The sequence below is a fragment of the Capra hircus genome, assembly GCF_001704415.2.
Source record: "Capra hircus breed San Clemente chromosome X unlocalized genomic scaffold, ASM170441v1, whole genome shotgun sequence".
NCBI lineage: Eukaryota > Metazoa > Chordata > Mammalia > Artiodactyla > Bovidae > Capra > Capra hircus.
The window spans coordinates 38,771,295-38,790,431 of NW_017189516.1; the positions used below are offsets into that span (position 1 = coordinate 38,771,295).

Genomic DNA, 19,137 nt, shown 5'->3' on the forward strand with positions numbered 1-19,137 from the left:
TCCTGTTCCTTCTGGCGATATTTCATTCATTCCATCTTTTTCAGATGATGGTAGTCAAAAAGCACAGGCAAGAAGAAACTACAGATGCTGAATTTCATTCTTTGATTTTTAAAGGCATGGATATGAGCAAGCAGTTTGTGCGTGTGGATGAATAAATATTCTAACTTCCTTTTCCACCTTATGACCTGAATTCTTTAGCAATCATTTCCTGTCCTTAGTACTTCAAAGAGATTTTCTATGTTATGTTACCAGGAGACTCACCAAATCAGAGAGGTTTCTGTCTCTCCCAGGTCCTTAGCCCTCCTTTCTAATAATGGTATACAGCCTCACATTCACCTTGCATATGATTTTATCTCAATGGTGAGCATTGCCAGTGATTCTTTCAGCTTCTGCTTTAAGGAAGAAAAGGCGAAAACTTGGTAATAAATGTAGGGTTATAATCAGAGATGAAATTCCAGGTGGCATAGACCAAAGGAAATGATAAGCATATTTAAGTCATTACATCACTGGCTCCCTTTTAAAGTCAGATGTGAACCTGAGGTTATCCTTAAGTGTGTCCATTATTGTTGATTTGCTGAAACAAGGTCTTGTTTTAAATGAAAGTGACAATGTACTGAACAAACAGAACTCAAAAACACGTTATTTTCACAGTTGGAAGATTGAATGTTATGAAAAATGACTTTCAGAGACCTTCAAAGTTCAAAATAATTTTGTTTGCTCTTAAGAAATTTCTTCTTACTGCAAATGCTATTTGAGGTGTATTTCCTTGACACATGAATAAAAAATAGAGACACGGATCAACAAACTCTACAAGGAGACTCCCATCCCCAGAAGACCATCCATGCCTAACCTCCTTTCCTTCCAAATCATCTTTATCTCTTCACAGAAACAAATCCTCAAAAATTAAAAATAAGTTTCCCTTTGTAAGCCTCCAAAAACATAATTATGAAGTAACCCCATGTAACAAAGGGGAAAGGAACATAACTTCCTAGTATCTCCATATGTACAGTCCTTAAAATACCAATATTTCATTACCTTTATAGGTCACATGAAACTCTTATTTCTCCTTATTAAACTGGACTTCAAAGGTACTTGAGTTTTGTTTGTCTTCTTTTGTTAAATGTCAGAGGAAAGAGTGGAAAAAATACATCAATGTCTCTACTCCTTGCATTCATACAGTGAATTCAAAATGTCACATTCTTCTTTTGTGTTGAAGAAACACACTGCAAGTATGCACTAATCCTTTTTTATTACAAAGAACAGCATTTTATATTTGTTAATGGGGCATAAGCAACTTATGGCAACTTTACCTTAACTTCTAAGCAGGTACACAGTTTTCTTTTCCAAAGATAATGTTGTACATAAATCCCTGCATGAATTCTTCTTCCCTTGAAGGAAATGCTCCCTAATTAGTAAGCTTGAGGGGTTATTTTTATTTGTTTTTTATGAACAAGTGGCAGAGAATTTATGATGGATTTTAAAATGCTATCATGAACCTTTTCTTTAGTCTCACTGTTTTTTTTTTTTTTCCTAAAGTGTAATTTGCCATTATTTGTGTTTGCTTTCATTTAGGCGAGGAAGACCTTCTCAGTCCTCCCCAGGACTCAAGCACAGGGTTAGAGGAAGTGATGGAGCAACTCAACAACTCCTTCCCTAGTTCCAGAGGTAAGTGCCAGGACTCGGAAGTCACTCAGACTTACCGGAAGTTGACTACTCACTGCCATACACAACTGGTATGTGTAGTTTCCATGTTAACATAAACAAGTGCTGACAGAATGCCAATTTGGGATCATTGTGAGAAGAATTTATTTTCAAATGTGAATTTCTGACTTGGAGGGTTTTGAATTCAAATAACCTGTTTCCAGAAATAAGAATACTAACTTAACATTTATAAGGTGTCTTCCTTGCTTGGCACATTGGTCTGAAGAGTTGATTATGAGATAGCTTTCACTACGGAGCAATTATTAAGTGAGATTTACAGATGAGGAAGTTAATGCCTTGATGGTGCCTTTACCAGAGACATACAGCTACCACATGATAACAGTAAAGTACAGAATAGGCCTAGTGTACAATAGTGATGGGCACTTGAGCTTGCAATCTGATGCCCTTTATGTATATTTTAAAACTGTATCTTACCCCTTCATTTAAATGTAAGTACAGTTAAATATATATGTACTAGTTTTTTTTTTTTCTACTTCTTTAGATAGAATACAGTTTTCACAAAGAAAGGCATTCGTTTCTTGAACTATTTTTCTTGGTTCATTGCCCTAACATAAAACAAAGTCACTGACCGACTCCCCCTTCAGTGAATAAAAAGAATGGCAGAGAGCATGTGGACAAGAGTCAATAATATTGTATTGCAAATGTGAAAATTGCTAAGAGTGAAAATCTTAGGCATTCTCATCGCAAGAGAAAAACATGTAACTTGGTATGGTGACAGATGGTACATAGACCTATTAGGGTGATCATTTCACAATGCATACAAATGTCAAATCACTAGGTTGTACACCTGATACTAATATAATGTCATATGTCAGTTATACTTCAATTAAAAAAAAATAATGGCAGCAGTCACCTGTGAGCAAATAGAAGGAAATTCTAGAGAAGCCAAGGGGAGAAAGCACAAGGCTCAGTGGCCAGTGATTGGCACCCCTAATGGGCAGCCAAGGAGGGAAGGGCAACAGACAATGGGGCTATTTGTTCCTCTCCATAAGGGCAATGAGGAGGGTATTTGCAGTCCTATGTTTTTCCTATCTTTTTGTTCAGTGTCAGTTAACAATGGCCATTTCCCAGCTATTTGATGTGCGAGGGAGCGTTGTGCAATGCACATTAAAAGCAATAACATTCTGATAGAGCGTTGCTAAGGAACCGTAAGGGGAAGCTAATTTTAAATGTCTGCACCAGCCATCTTTTCACTGCTGAGTGCCTCTGATTTGTTGATTTTAAGAGATAAAATTCTTGTGTCTTCCATCCACCTTCTTATCTCCCACCTGGCCAGCATCTTCTCCATCCTGCCTTCACTGTCTCCCTAGATGCCCTGATTCATAACAGGAAGACCGCATGCTGGTCTGACTGAAATAAAATACATTCACCTTTATCCTGCCTCCTATTGCTAGCACCTACTATGCACCAGCTGAGGTGTTAGGGATGCAAAGGAGAAATGCCAAGTTCTTGCCATCAAGGCGCTTATGGTCAGTTGGGGACACAGCCCTCCCAGATGTTCAAATCACCACACAATTAACTGGATTACTCCTATGATGGAGACATCTGTGCCATGAGAGAACCCTAGAAACACCCTTCAAGGTAAACAGGAGGGTGTCAGCCTCAAGCAGAGGAAGGGTCTTCCTCAAGGTCACACAGCTCCTCATGGGCCCGGTGCTGTGGAGCCCAGCTTTCACACACATTTCACTGACCCCCAGCTTTCTCTTGAAGGTCACAGACCGGCGTCTCAAGTCCTTGGCCTGAAAGCTTGTTTACTGATTCTGTGGGAAGTTAGTGGTCACCTCAGGCATTTCTTTCACATCCAAACCACTGGAGTAGATCCAAGGAGAGACTGGAGCAAGGTGTAGGGCTCTGCTTCCCCAGTGGCGGCCTTTTCATACCCATACTAGGTCCCTGGCGTCCTGATTATCTTAAGATGAGAGCTAGGCATCCCCCTCTTAAAGTCCTTGAGGCTAAACAGCACAGGAATGTGAAAGACCAGAAATACACCTCCTCTGATAGGGTATTTGGCAGTCAGCCTCTGATCTTACATTCGCTTGTATGATGGTAATTTACTTACATGGAAACCTGGGAAACTCTCTTCAGGCCGCCTGGTTAGTGTTTACTAAATTAGTGCTTATGGAAGCATTTCATCCCCTGAGTGCTAATTGGACTTCTCAAATAGGGCATAAGCAGGCTTTGTCTGAAACCAATTCCATTAACCAAGTTCCTACTTACTCAACAGTACCCTGGTGGCCTGAGAGAATTCATTCATTGTCCTGAAGCAAACACAATCAAATCAACAAACAAACGCAGAATAAGAGAGTAGATAAGGTGCCGGAAGAGCTGACTGGTCTTTCTGTGATGCGGTGACCCTGACATTTTTTTGTTGTTAATTCCTACCAAATTATACCTTATCATAGGCCCTTTATGATTTTGTACCCCATTGCAATGTGTAGGTTCTTTTTCCCACACTGCCAAACAGTTCTCATATATCAGCAGGTATATGCTGCTGATATATGCAGGAGATACATGCTCTAGTTCAGCTCAGTTCTGACTTCTACCTACCCAGAGACAGGATCAAAGTCCACAGGTTAAGGTCTCAGTCCCACAAGACAGCCCCTCCTCTCCTCACTTCAGAATGCCAATTTTAAGTCTGGGTTGTCCGCTGGGTTTCTGACCCACTGGCTAGACACTAGAGATTCCAACAACCCGCTCTTTGGGTCAATTAATTTGCCAGAGCAGCACACAGAACTCAGAGAAACATTTTCTTTACTAGATCATGGGTATGTGATAGAAAGATATAATCAGAAACAGCCAGATGGAAGAGATGCATAGAGCAAGGCATGGGGAAAGCGGGTGGAGCTTCCATGCCCTCCCTGAGCTCACCACTCTCCCTATTTTGTCTCCACATGTTCACCAGCCCGGAAGCTCTCCAAACCCTGTTCTTTCTGGTTTATGTGGAGGCTTCATTACATAGGTGTGACTGATTAAATCATTATTAAATTGGCCACTGGTGATTAAAGTTAACCTCCAGCCCCTCCCCTCTGGGCTCCCTAGTGGCTCAGTTGTAAAGAATCTGCTTGCAGTGCTTAAGCCACAGGTTTGATTCCTGGGCTGGGAAGATCCCCTGGAGGAAGGCGTGGCAGCCCATTCCAGTATGCTTGCCTGGAGAATTCCATGGACAAAGGAGCCTGGCGGGCTAAAGTCCATGGGGTTGCAAACAGTCAGACACAGCTAAAGCGATTGAGCACGCATGTCCTCTCCTCTTCCCAGAGGTCAGGGGGTAGGACTCAAAGTTCCAACCCCTCTCATCACTTGATTGGCTCCCCTGGCAACCAGCATCCATCCAAAAGTCACCTCAGTAGCACATAACAAAAGACACTTTGCTGCTGCTCACCGCAGGAAATTCCAAGGGTTTTAAGAGTACTGTGCCTTGAAGAGGGATGAAGACTAAATATATATTTCCTGTTATATGTCACAGTATCACACCTATCTGTCCATAAATTTAAATGGATAAAATGTCTTCTCATTGTAAAAAGGCTGATGATTGATGCACTCTAAAAAGTGGTTTTTCAAGCATCTAGATCCCAGACAGGTGGGAACCAGAAGGTTGATGATGCTGACTCCCAAATACCTCACCACCAACCAATCAGAAGAACATCTACGAGCTTATCACACACACAAACCCCCTCCCTCACCCTGTCTTTATAAACCTTTCGCTGAAAGCCTTAGAGAACTTCAGGTCTTTTAAGCACTAGTTATCCTGGACTCCTGGCTTGGCTCTCTGCAATAAAGCAATTCTTTTCTACTTCACCCAAAAAAAATAAAAATTATAAGAGTGGATTTTTGGATACTTGATTTATAACTAAAGGCATTTTTTTATTTTCAAAGAATGGATAATGTATATATATATATATAGTAGGATTTAGGGGGAATATATTAACAATTGGTAGATATGTTGATATTAAGCCAAAAATCTTGAGATTCTTAATATCTCAGGATTAGAGACTCTGTCAAATTGGAAGGGCCTTGAAAGATCATTTTAGCATCTTTGATGTTCAAAACTGTGGCTTTTGATCTTTTCTGATCATTATCCATAATAAGAGAAACATATTACATCTCAGACTGGGGTAAAGATACAAGTTATTTGTGTGTGTATGTACACACATATGTGTATGTACCCACTGCATATATACCACACTTTATATACTCACATATACACACAAAGATCAGAAACAAGTTTTCATGACAATACTTTATTTACTACATACAATTCACACTGTTTCTGTTTTATGTATTTAAAAATAAAATGCTGGTTGCAACCAACTATACTGATTTCTGATCCAGTGGTTTAAAAACACTGTTTCCTAGCAGTTGAAAACCTTCATACTGCTATCTCTGCTTCACTAATAACAAAGGAACTGGTTAATGACTCAACCAAGGGCCGGAAGCTGAAATAGTTTGCATAGAATCAGGACTCAAACTTTAATTCTTTTAGTTCCACATACTGTGATCCATAATCGAGTACACTATTCCCCACACTTATGTTAAAGATCTGTAAAATGAAAATACAGGTACTATTAGTTATTGAAAACAATCTGTGTAAGTGGACCCACGCAGTTCAGACCCATGTTGTTTAAAGGTCAACTGCAGTCTTTTATTAATAAAAAAACAAGCAAGATCCATGCATTGAAAAAATTAGAACAGACATACAAAATTATATGTTGCATTTTCACCAGAAAAAAAAATACTGCTCTAACTGATCTCAGCTTTCCTGACCCATATATATATGTGTGTGTGTGTGTATATATATATATATATATATTTTAATGATGTTTTAAAAGTTTCACCATGGAAGTTTCTGCCAAGTCCTGGCTAGTGTCTTAGAGAACACTGGATTTTTCATCTTGAGTCTGCCATCCATGTTCCCATTGGTGTATTACAAAAAGTGAAGTTCATGCTTGCTACAGCTGTCTTGGACAGCTGTTTGCATAACTTAAAACAGATGTCAGACCCAAAGGTCTGACATTTAGTGGAAAAGTGCTATTAAATACCACTTCATGGTTTCCTTAACCCTGCTAGGTAATTGCCCACAGAGGAAAAGACTTTTTAGTATTATGTTTTTTATAAATATAAAGCATATAAAAAAGGGAGTGTGTACTTTAAATTCACAATTTTTTGTTACACTTTCCCACAGTTTGACTTAGCAGTAACTCTTTAGGTATCAGCTAATCTTCACCATTCCACTAGAAGTACCTGGATACCCAAAGGAGGGAAGAACCTTGTTCAGTTGAGCTTCAGCTTTTATCTTGATGGCTTTGCTAAGCTGTTCTACGAATTAATAAAGGGAGCTGCCTGCTCCTCCGCTTAGTGATCAGGTGATAGTCAGCACTACCCTGTCTCAGAATGGCTCTAAACTGCAGGGAGTTCACACTGAGCATGTGTGCGTGTTTAGCTTTACAATCCTATCTTTCCTGATGAATCTCTAGCTCTGGTTAGTTACTCACAACCACCAGAGGAGCTTGAGGGCCTTGGTGTATTTTAAACCCAGAATGTTAGCCAATTTGTAGTTAATCTATTTAATCTATCTATATAATCTCTCCCTGTGTCTATAAATGGAAGAGTTGAACTCTACTGTAATACGAATCATTATCTACCAAATGACAATTTCTAAATCTCCACCATCATTCTATAGGAATGCTACCTGGTTAGAACGAACAATAAACATCATTTTAACATCAACTCTTGAAGCGATTTGGCCACACATCTCTGATCATTTAGCAGTCAAACAAAGAGCTTTTTTGATGCATGCGCATTCGTGAAAGAAAATGCTTCCCTAGTCTGGGTTTGTATTGGCCCCTGTAAAAATGAGGTGTCACTGTCCATATAGATTAATGATAGGATCCCAGATAAGCTCTTAGTGCAGTGAGACAACTCAGGAAGTGGTCAGCACTGTTAGTCAGGTCTGTCTGCTGCCTGTATCATCTTTTACCTGCTGACCTGTGCTACATTATTTTTATCCCCAACAGCCCATGCCATCCTCTCTCTCATACTCCCCCTCCGAGATAAGCCCACATACAGTCTGTTAAATGCCTCTAAATTAGCAACCCAACAGCTCTGCAAAACCTACAGTTCAAGCCTTGTCTGTGGTTCTTTCATGGAAGAACAACAGAAAGTCTGCAGACGGATGGGAGCATCCTAGTCCCAGGCCCCCTTGCAGCTCCCTTCTCTTTCCTCTCAGCTTCCAGAAAGAATCCAAGCTCCTTTACATCAAAGGTCGGTGAACTTCAGTCTGTGGGCCAAATCTGGGTCACTACCTACCTTTATAACTAAGCTGTCATCATAACACAGCCACCCCCACTCATTTACATATTGTCTACGGAGGCTTTCTCACTCCAAGGGCAGATAGTTGTGCCAGAGCTGAAGAGCTGCTCCAGAAACCATGTGACTGGCAAAGCCTGAAATACTTACTATCTGGCCCTTTACAGAGCAACTTTGCCAACTCTGGCTTTACATGATTACATTGTTGTCCACTGTAGCTCATGATGTATGTAAAGTCACAGATTTCAGTGCTGATCAACTTTCAGCTCAGCAAAACTGTGCCTCTGAATTGATTTACACATTTATATACGTGTTCACCAAAGACCCTGCATTTTCTATCAACTATAGCCATTTCAGTCTTCTTTCACTTGTAATGAAACAGAGATCCTTAAAAGGGACTCATTCTTCCTGTACTTTTAAAAACAGTCAGTGAACTGAGATACAGAAGCTAATAAAGATACCCAGAAACAGGAACATCCTGGGACTGTGACTCTGAACAGTGAATTACAGCCAATCATCTCGGGTTCCCACTGCCTGAGGAAACATGACTTCTCCAGACCTGACCAAGCCCTTTATTTAGACTCACAACTCCTCGACACACTTCCTCTTTCTTTTGATTCATTTCCTGACAGACAGCATACCACATTGCCAGATGGACCCCCTAACCCAAGGTCTAAGGAGACTCATTTCCAAAGAATGTGTTTTAGCAATGCAACTTTTATCTGGTACTTGATTTATTGGTAGATTTTTGTTTAATGACGCAACCAGTGAGCCTGTTTTGCCAGCATAGAAACTACTCCTGATACAAGCAGAAAACATGTGTTTTAAGTCTTTTTAAACACACAATGGACCTCTGTTTGTACTATGCTAATAAGCACACCAGAACCCAAAGTGACGAGGGAGGGTTTTTGAAAGAACTTACGGATCATGTACCTTGGGGAGGTCCATTTCACAGAAAGCATGGCTTCTGAAGAGGTCCTGAAATAATCCAAAGCATCTGCTGCACCTTCAGGAGTGACCAGTTGATCCTGAGCTCTGAATATGGCTTGGTGAGGAATTAATAAAGATCTGTAACCTTTATCATTCTAGTAACTATAATTACATTCCAGAAGTAAATCACATTGCTTTCTAACAACCCTGACCTTTCTAAGGTTCTGAAGTCTTTAAAAATACCCCCAAGTCAAGGACCTACTGTATAGCACAGGGAACCAGACTCAATATTTTGTAATAACTTCTGTGAGAAAAGAATCAGAAAAACAATATATGGGGACTTCCCTGGTGGTCCAGCAGTTAAGACTTCATCTTCCAGTGCAGGGGGTGTGGGTTCGATCCCTGACTGGGAAACTAAGATCTCACATGACAGGCTGCAAAAAAAATAAAAAATCCAAAACATAAAAAAGAAGCAATATTGTAAAAAATTCCATAAAAAACTTTAGAAATGGTCCACATCAAAAAATTCTTAAAAAAAACTTACCCCCCAAAAAAGAATAAATAACTATATATATAGCTTCCTAAGTGGCTCAATAGTAAAGAATCCACCTGCAGTGCAGGAGACAAAGGAGACGTGTTTTCCATCTCTGGGTCGGGAAGATCCCCTGGAGAAGGAAATGGCAACCCACTCCAGTATTCTTGCCTGGGAAATTCCATGGATAGAGGAGCCTGGCAGGTTACAGTGCGTGGGGTCGCAAAGAGTCAGACTCAACTTAGTGACTAAACAACCACCACAACATACATACATACATACATATATATATGAATCACTTTACTATATACATGAAACTAACACAACATTGTAAATCAACTATACTTAAATTTAAACAATAGAAAAATAGACCCAAGTTACAAGCCAGAACCAGTTAGCAGCCCTTGGCATCCAAGCTAAAGGATAGCAAGCAAGGCCAAGTGTCCAAAACCATCAAAGGACTCTTGGCCATGACGTAGTGTGGCGGCCTTCCCACCTTAGTTCACCTGGCAGTTACCAAATACCCACAGTGTCAAGGTACAGTAGAGGTATCAGGGATAGAGAGCTAGGTGAGCAACATGTGGACCCGCCTTCAAGGAGCCCATATAATCTTATAGGGGAAGAGAGTTAATTCTACCACCAGACAGTATAACCATGAAGTAAAAGATTTCTTTTTCATCTTGCCAGTGGTGTCAAGGAGAATAGATGACTCATTCACGCTGGGTTTGGGCCCTCAAAGATGACGCTGTTCTCCCCTTTTCCTTTTTCCCATTGTCTGCTATGGTCCTACCACTGGAAATGCCCAAAACTGCTGAGCCAGTACTTTTTTGTCCCTCTCTCTTTTCTGGTTTGAAGAGCATCATGAATACCTTGACCATGTTTATTACATCATCATGCCTGCCTGTTTTGTATCCCCAAGAAAGGGCTGAATCAGGAAAATTTGGAAGGAAGGCGGAAGCAGGAGAAGGTCATACTTAGAAAACCTTTACCTGTATGCTAGAAGTTCAACCCTAGGCTTGAGTTTTGAAAGCTTTCTTCTGGATGAGTAGCTCCAGACCTCTTTGCTCTCGACAAGGAATCCTGGGTTCATAGGTCCTTTTGGAGCCACTGACCATGGTTTGTTGGGGGAAGGGTTCTGCTCTGCTTATATCTTGCTCTACATACTGGATTCCAGAGAAGATTGTTTTAGGAAATATCCCACTATTAAAGCCAAAGTTTAACAACCAGTACTTCACTTTGGGGTACCCTGGAGATAAAAAGGAGATTACATGCCCAAGATGTGCCAGGTATGATCAGCAGTCCCTTGTTTTCTGTCCAGTTATAAGTACTAGCATAGCTAAACTTTCTCAGCACAGCCTGCTTTTTGAAAACACATAACTGCATGTACAGACATAGGATTCTAGAAAACCAACAAGGCCGGCGTGGGGAGGGGGGGTCTGTGGCTGACCCTCCAGGCTCCTGGGATCTGCTGAATCACAAGGTGGAAGGTGAAGGCTCATTGCTGAATCGTGCTCTGTGGCTTGCCCATAGGGACTTAACTCCTTCCTGCTTTGTTTCCGTTTTCTCCAATGCCCCCAGTCCCATCACAGACATATCAGACAGAACAAGTTCTCCCAAGAGGATGGGGTCTAGGCTCTAAGAAGCAGTGCTCCACCTTGCTTTCACAGTGCAGATTTTTGGCACCCCAACCAACTACCGTGTATGGTTTGGTGTGTTGCTTGTCAAGTGAACAGTGAAGAGATTCAGATTTTTGGCCAGTAAACTTGAGATTCTACAGTTGCCTTTGAAAACAATGCTCAGCTTGTCAGGTTTCCCTGCCGAGCCAGCTTTCATCCACTTAAACACATGAGCTCTATGATCCTCTGAGTGATGTCTCCTGGATCATGTTATCTGTTTACACCAATTTTAAGTGTATGTAAAGGTTATTTGACTGGATGTGTCTTTTGGGTTTTTTGTTTCTGTTTTTTTTTTTTTTCCAGAAGGGGATAAATGAATTGTCATCTCAACATTTGTTTGGTAAAAGAAGCAAATTGGTATGAAACTGTATATTTATGCATGTTTTTTTTTCCTCTCTGATATCTCTGCCTCTTCCTCTCTCTATTATTAAAGGAAGAAATACCCCTGGGAAGCCAATGAGAGAGGTTAGTGAGATTCAGGCTCACAGCCATGGCTTCTGTCTGTCTCATCCCGCTTTCTATGTTTGGCGTCTGTGTAAGAATTGTGTGCGTGCACGCGCATGTGTGTATTACACGTGTCATCATGTAAGGATGGTAGTCACCTCTCCACTTGCAGCTCATGAGGAACATGCCTCAAATGTTCATGGCCATTGTCATCACCATGACAACAGGACCAGGGGTTGGGGGAACAGGACTCTGTTAAAGAGCAACCCTTCAGAGTCCCTAAGTTGGAATCCTGAAGTTCATCATCTGTTGCCATTTGCAACACAAACAAAATCTTCACAATACATTTAGCCTTGCACATAGTCGATGAGTCATAAAGCTTCCTTCCACTTCCAAGACCCTAGTGTTTTCTGCCAGTGCCCTTGGTTTTTATTCTTCTAGGATGACTTCATTTTGTTTTCATTTTCTTTTTCCTGGTTTCTACACTCTCTCTTTCCCACTTTAGCTAACATTTTCTTTTGAGCACTTACTGTTTGCCAAGGACCTTTCTAAGCACTTGCCATCTTTTTCATTATGTAATCTTCACAACAAGCCTCTGAGGTAGGTACTCGTGTCAACCCCGTTTTAAAGATAAGGAAACTGAGTCAATAAGCGGGTAAGCAGGGTGTCCAAGGTGACAGAGCCAGGATTTGAATCCAGGCAGTCTGGGTCCAGAGCCACGCTCTTAACTATGTGCTTTACTGCCACTTAGAAAACGATGTGTGAAAAGCATATGACATCTCGACTTGCCCATTAGAGGAGTTTGTTTGTGTGTTTTTAAGTTGGCATCTGGAGCCAAATTGACACACACCCAGTCAGGAATAAAAAGTGAATTTTGGAGTCTAGAGGGACTTTTTAATGCCTTTTATAGGTAGGGTACAGTGTTATCACTGAATGTGGTTTGAAGTTTAATAGTAAAAGCCACTTCCTTCTGCATACTACCTGGACTGTTATCTAAACACTCAATCACCTCACGAAATGCCATGTTGAGTGACAGCCCAAATGAAACAAGATGATGCTCACCAAGAGCTGAGTATGAAGGAAGCGAGAAGGAATGCTCTCCCGTGGGTGGCAATAGCATCTACTCTGGTGGGAGACAGGCTGGATGGGTGGGGAGTCCTTAGGAGAGGGTTCTGAATCCTTAGCAAGAGCATGGACAAGAGTAGCCACTGATTCATTTAAATGTAAGGAGTCATACTGGAAATTCTGCCAGTGCCGTGCCATGCAGGTCTAATCGACTGAATGATCCTCCAGTGTGTCTCCACCTTCCAAGGCTTGTGGGGTCCGAGGGAGGGGAGTGGTGGGCTGGGAGGAGAAACAGGAAACCTGAATCTGTGAAGTATTGAATGCTCCTGACGGTTTGCCTTCTAATGTGAGACTTCTTGGGTTCACTCTGATGGTAAGTTCCCCTTAAAATTTATTTTAACTTGTGGCAAAAAGTTGCACTGCATTTTCTTAACCACCCTGAACATATGTCTCTTATGAATGACTTTCAGAAAAAACCAGCACGTGTAATTGAAGTCCCACAAGCATGTGGAAACTCTGCTACCTGAGGTGTATTACAGTCAGACAAGTTTCCAGGAAGTCAGGGAATCAAAATAATCGTGATGTTTTTTATTGTTATGAAAATAACCCCCAAATGTACAGCAGACCAGATATTTTCTTCCAAGATTACATTCTAGAAGGAGAGAAGATAAGCACATTTCACCATGGTATTCTGGCTGTTCCTTTGGCCAGTTGAATGCTCACCATTTCTTTGGGAATGGTGTTTTTGAAAAAACAGAGTGCCAGATTGCTCTTGAGGTCTTGGGGCTCTGCCAGAAATTCTCAGTTCCAATCACTGCAGCAGACAGCTCCCTGAGGCAGAGGTGGCGCGTGCAACTCAATGTGTCCCAGTTCGCGCCGACTCGGAAAAACATACAGCTAGCCTAATGTTAAATGCACGGTGCCTTTCTCATCAACAGTCCTTGCTTAAGAATGGATGAAATGAATACTTTCTATAGACAGATTTTTCGGTCTACTTGTGCCTGAAGCTCATTGCAGATGTCTGAATCCTGCCTGTTTTTCAGGGCCTCTAGTGCTCCTAGTTACGAGATTTTCATTTTGGCTTTAGAACAATCTGTCAGGTGAAATGAAGGCCCTCACCAGTCTGCTGCCTTGCACACATGGATAATAGACGCAGGATACAAACTTTTATTTTCTGTGTCCCTACTTGTGTGTGGTTTTATGCCTCCAGCAGGTTCAGGTGTATGATTCTTCAGGGCAGTATTTCGAGCAAGAGAATGGTTTTTTCTGGCTCGAAGGAAAACCTCCATGGAAAACTGTAGAACTGTTTTTCTGGTGAAATGGGTATAGGTAAACACAGTCATGAAGGGCATCATATAGATATGTTCATTTTTTGGACAGCCATGGGGTCATTTGTGAACATTTAACCATCTGGATAGGTTAATGGCTACCTAACATTTTGTGGGCATGTGTGTGGTATATTAAGAACCATGACCCTCTGCTTGACCTGGTAACTTTGTAAACAGCAGATACCCCTAGAACTTAGGCCTCTTAGGAGACTCAAGACTTTTTCTTCCATGTAGTAACTGAACACCGTTTTGAGTAGGAAAAGTACCACCTGCCTATCTAATCTATAAATGCATTTCTTTGTCTTGATTATCTTTTGAACCGCAGTCTACATCTCCTGGTACAGAGTCTAAAACAGGCCCTTTGTAATCACTGTTAATCAGCTGATGGGGGAAAGAGTGATTTCTGGCCGGTTTCATAATGCATGTTTCTAGCCGCCAGGTGGACTATACTATAGGCAGCTGTGGGTCATGAGAAATGGTTGCAATTATATTTAGGTGTCAGGTTGTAAGAATCTTAGGTTTTTGCTTTTAGTGGTTTCAGTGACTGTTGTTAAGATTGTAAGCAATTTAAAATTTGCAGTTAGTCCATCTATTTTCAATCACACATGAATAATTGTACAGCTTTCCCAGAGAGACACAAGGGAAGTTCTCTAACCTGCTGGCATCAGGTTGATAATCTGTGCTTTGAGGAGCAGCAAAGGACTTGCTATGTCTTTGTGTGGTTTTTATGGTTTAGAAAACCCACAATCCAGAGTAAACTTTTTTACAGCACAATTAGTCCTCACTGAAACTTTCTACCCTAATAAAGCTCAAAGAGATTTACAAACTTGGTCACCATAATATAAATGGCTGCACAGCCTTAAACTTTTAATAAGTCTTAACTTGATCCAGTGCCGTGGCTGTTTAAGTGCCAGCCTATGAATCCTCTTCAGATCCTCTCATATATTTAAAAACGATATGTCTCTTGAAATAAGTATTAGACTAGAATGCCTGCCCTAGTCTATCTTTAATCTTTATAGGGATTTTAACAATTATTATGGGAATCTGTAAAGTTGATACATGGCAAGGTAATAATAGCCTAGTAAAGCATTTTTCCTTTCAAAGGCAGTACTTGAATAGTAGAATGATTTAATAATGTCCAAGAATTAAAATTAGCCGTATAAAAATATGGGACATACATGAAAAGGCAAGTCATAAAGTATGTCTCAAATTATCTTACTCTAGATCTGAATTTCACCACAAAGTACCAAGAGACATTGGGCTGCCTTTATGCTCCATGCTGGGGGATTAATACTAGGTCATGTCATATTATTATTAAAAGGCTATTCTGTAACCCTCATTTAGGAGGAGATCAAAAATGGATTTACAGGATATACAAAGGCATGCCTCACATGTGGGTCATATTCTAATTAGGCTCTCAAATAATTTGGAGTCAAAAGTGATTTTTTTTTTCCTGAAGCTTCCTAATTCAAATGTTAGTAGTACATAAAAAGGTCAAGAGTTTATCTTTCAATTCAAGTAAGAACAGAGAGAAAACAGTCACCTCCACCATAGCCTTAGACGTGAGCCAACAGCTTGTAACAGCCTTGAGATGAAGACTTCACATCGTGGTGATGGTAGTAGAGTGGTGGTGGTGGTGATAGTTATGGTGCTGGTTGTTTGATAGTAAAAACAAATTTTCTTTTAAATACAAGTACATAGTAAATATTCTCCCACAATAAGGTGGAAAAGATGCATGCCACCATGAATTATTCCTCTTACAACAGGAATCTTGCGCTTATCCATGGAATCCTGATATAAATCTACATGGGGAAGAGGAGTACAGTCTTGGACTTCTGCCATTTCTATGATGCTAAGAGCCTGATCCCTGATAGGAGGCTGATACTAACAATGTGGAATGGCTTCATTAACAAGGCTTTGCTTCTTCCTGGAACACTGGTGAAAAACCAAGCCCTGTTGTGTATCCCCCTCGATGCAGCGTCTGTGTTGTCTTCACCTAGAAACGGGGGATGATTTCCACAGCAGCGAAGAGTTGGGGTGATGGTCTCTGCACCTTGCATCAAGTCTCTCTCTCTCTTTGTTTTCCAGGACACAATGTAGGAAGCCTTTTCCACTTGGCAGATGATTTGGGCAGAGCGATGGAGTCCTTAGTTTCAGTTATGACAGATGAAGAAGGGGCAGAATAAATGTTTTACAACTCCTGATTCCCGCATGGTTTTTATAATATTCATACAACCAAGAGGATTAGACAGTAAGAGTTTACAAGAAAAAAAAAATCTATATTTTTGTGAAGGGTAGTGGTACTATACTGTAGATTTCAGTAGTTTCTAAGTCTGTTATTGTTTTGTTAACAATGGCAGGTTTTACACGTCTATGCAATTGTACAAAAAGTTATAAGAAAACTACATGTAAAATCTTGATAGCTAAATAACTTGCCATTTCTTTATATGGAACGCATTTTGGGTTGTTTAAAAATTTATAACAGTTATAAAGAAAGATTGTAAACTAATGTGTGCTTTATAAAAAAAAAGTTGTTTATAAAAACCCCTAAAAACAAACACATACCTACACACACACACACACACGCACACACAAACACACAAACACAAACTGAGGCAGCGCATTGTTTTGCATCCTTTTAGCGTGATATCCATATGAAATTCATGGATTTTTTTTTCTTTTCTTGCATATTAAAGATAGGACTTCCTCTAAGACCACCAAATGACTACTTCGCATAGCTCTGTTTGGAATTGTTGACTGAGTGGGACTGGCCATGGGTTTTCGTTTTACACATCTATATGTCTATCAGTATGTAAGCACTGTAGGTATACAGGTAAATATAAATTTCAAGAGACATTTAAAATTTCTTGTTCAAATATTCTTGCCACTTCCTAATGGGAAGAAATTGCTTCTCATCACCCAGGCTCACCTGCTTGGTCTAGAATGAATCCTCCCTGGAGCCTGAAGCCAGAAGGAAACTACCACACTAAAACATGGTCTAGGGTTCCAGATGTTTCTCATTTTGAACTTTCCAGTGACAACTAGAGTATTGAATTTTTTTAAGGGACATATGAATGAATACACAGGACTTATTATGTCAGAGTAATCCACTAGTTGATACATTCAGCTTCCTGCTGCTGACAATGCCATGGTTTAGAGTTAGTGATGCTTTGATGAAAGAGCATCTGAAGGCATTTTTAACTCCCAGGAGGGCTGTAGATTCCCTCAGAGAGAGCAGACCACTCTTTATGTAAAGGATTGGACGACTGTTTATAACCTTACAGAGAGAGCTTTATAATTACAACGCAGTTATTTTCTCACAGTCAAACAGCAGTGGGTGTCTCAGTTTTCCAGTTTTGTAAGATTTTTTTCCCCATTGCAATGAGTTTGTAAATGCCACAAGACTTAATTTAAAATAACCCTTGTGAAAATGTGAAAGACAGTTGCCCCATCACATTATGACACTGTTAAATATCCACCCAGACGCCCAAGACCCCTGTGTTCCAGTTCGGCATTTTTCTCTGTAAGTAAGTCCAGGCAGGTTTGTTGAGTGGGAACGCAAATGGATTCAAATGTTCCAAGAGGTACTCCAAACCCCTTTTTGGTGGATTAGGCAGGTTAAATATATATAAGTGAACAGAAATTGTTCGAAAAGAGGAGTACAGGCAAGAGGACTAACTGGTAGGAAAAAAAGCTTTACTCTTTCATTCTGTCTTATTAGTCTTTCACTCTTTTTTATCATCCATTCAATAGAAATCACCCTGTGATCTATCATTTTGCAAATCTGTTACCTCTTACATCAAGTGTAATTAACTTTTGGAGAGTGGGTTTTGTTCCTTATTTTACTAATGATAATTAACATCAAACATGGCTTCTCATGCTATTTCTACCTCACTTTGGTTTTGGGGTGTTCCTAATAATTGTGCAACCTGATTTCACAGCTTCACCACCTGTCCATTGTGTGAACATTTTCCTCCATTTTCTTTTTCCTTTATAATTTCCAAAAGAAAACCCAAAGCTCTAAGGTAACAAATGACATGAAGATTTGATTTTAGTCTTGGCATTTTTTTTCCTTAATGTGACACTGGACTTTTTCTTTACCTGAGGTTTTGGGCTTTTTTTTTTTTTTTTTTAACCATGATTTAAAACAAGGGGTTACTTTATTTCCTACTAAGAAGTTTAAGTTTCATTCTAAAATCAGAGGTAAATAGAGTGCTTGATTTTGTTTTAATCTTTTTTGTTTTATTTTATCTTTTAGACATTAGTTCTGGAGTGAGTCTCAAAATATTTGAATAAAAACTGAGAGCTTTATTGCTACATTTTACACATTAATTTGGACATTATTTCATGTTCCTTATAACCACCAAGTAGTAAACTGTAAGTCATAATGTAACTGAAACATAAACATCACATGGCATGTTATGTCATTGTTTTCAGGTACTGGGTTCTTACTTGCGTATCGTAATATATTGTGTTTTAACACCAACACTGTAACATTTACTAATTATTTTTTTAAAACTTCAGTTTTACTGCATTTTCACAACATATCAGACTTCACCAAATATATGCCTTACTATTGTATTATATTACTGCTTTACTGTGTATTCTCAATAAAGCACGCAGTTATGTTACAAAAAATGTCGACTGCATTGTTTTTATTTTAATTTAGTCACTTTTACATAGATAATACTTTCATATTGTCAAAAAATGAAAAATGTACACAGCCAGTGAAAAGACCCTCACTACCTTATTCCCACTTCATCCTCACTGCCTTCTGAATAAATGTCAATAATTTCTTGTGTATCCCAAAGTGTCAGTATTATATGAGCAATTACAAACATAGGTTCCTACTTTTTAGAACCTAGCATTCTATGCATTCACTAATACACCTTGATTTTTTAAATTTAAGAATGGGCTCGAGTAATCCATTCTTAATTATATTGAAATGGATCTTTTTGTTTCAACGTATAAAATGCTTTCCTCATACTTTTTTCAGGAAAAAAATCCAGGAAACCAGGGATTCCCTGGTGTCTCAGACGATAGAGTCTGCCCACAATGTGAGAGACCCGAGTTCGATCCCTGGGTTGGGAAGATCCCCTGGAGAAGGAAATGGCAACCCACTGCAGTATTCTTGCCT

The 19,137-nt window shown here is 39.9% G+C and overlaps 1 protein-coding gene across 1 annotated transcript in view; it reads left to right on the forward strand.

Annotated features, from left to right (window-relative positions):
• Positions 1-18,638, forward strand: part of DMD (dystrophin) — a gene marked incomplete in the record, with an annotated part of 2,117,027 nt that extends 2,098,389 nt beyond the window's left edge. The window contains 3 exon segments of the mRNA XM_018043695.1: positions 1,573-1,665; positions 11,597-11,628; positions 16,089-18,638. Coding sequence (XP_017899184.1) covers positions 1,573-1,665; positions 11,597-11,628; positions 16,089-16,100 — 137 coding nt within the window.
• Positions 18,639-19,137: the final 499 nt, after the last annotated feature.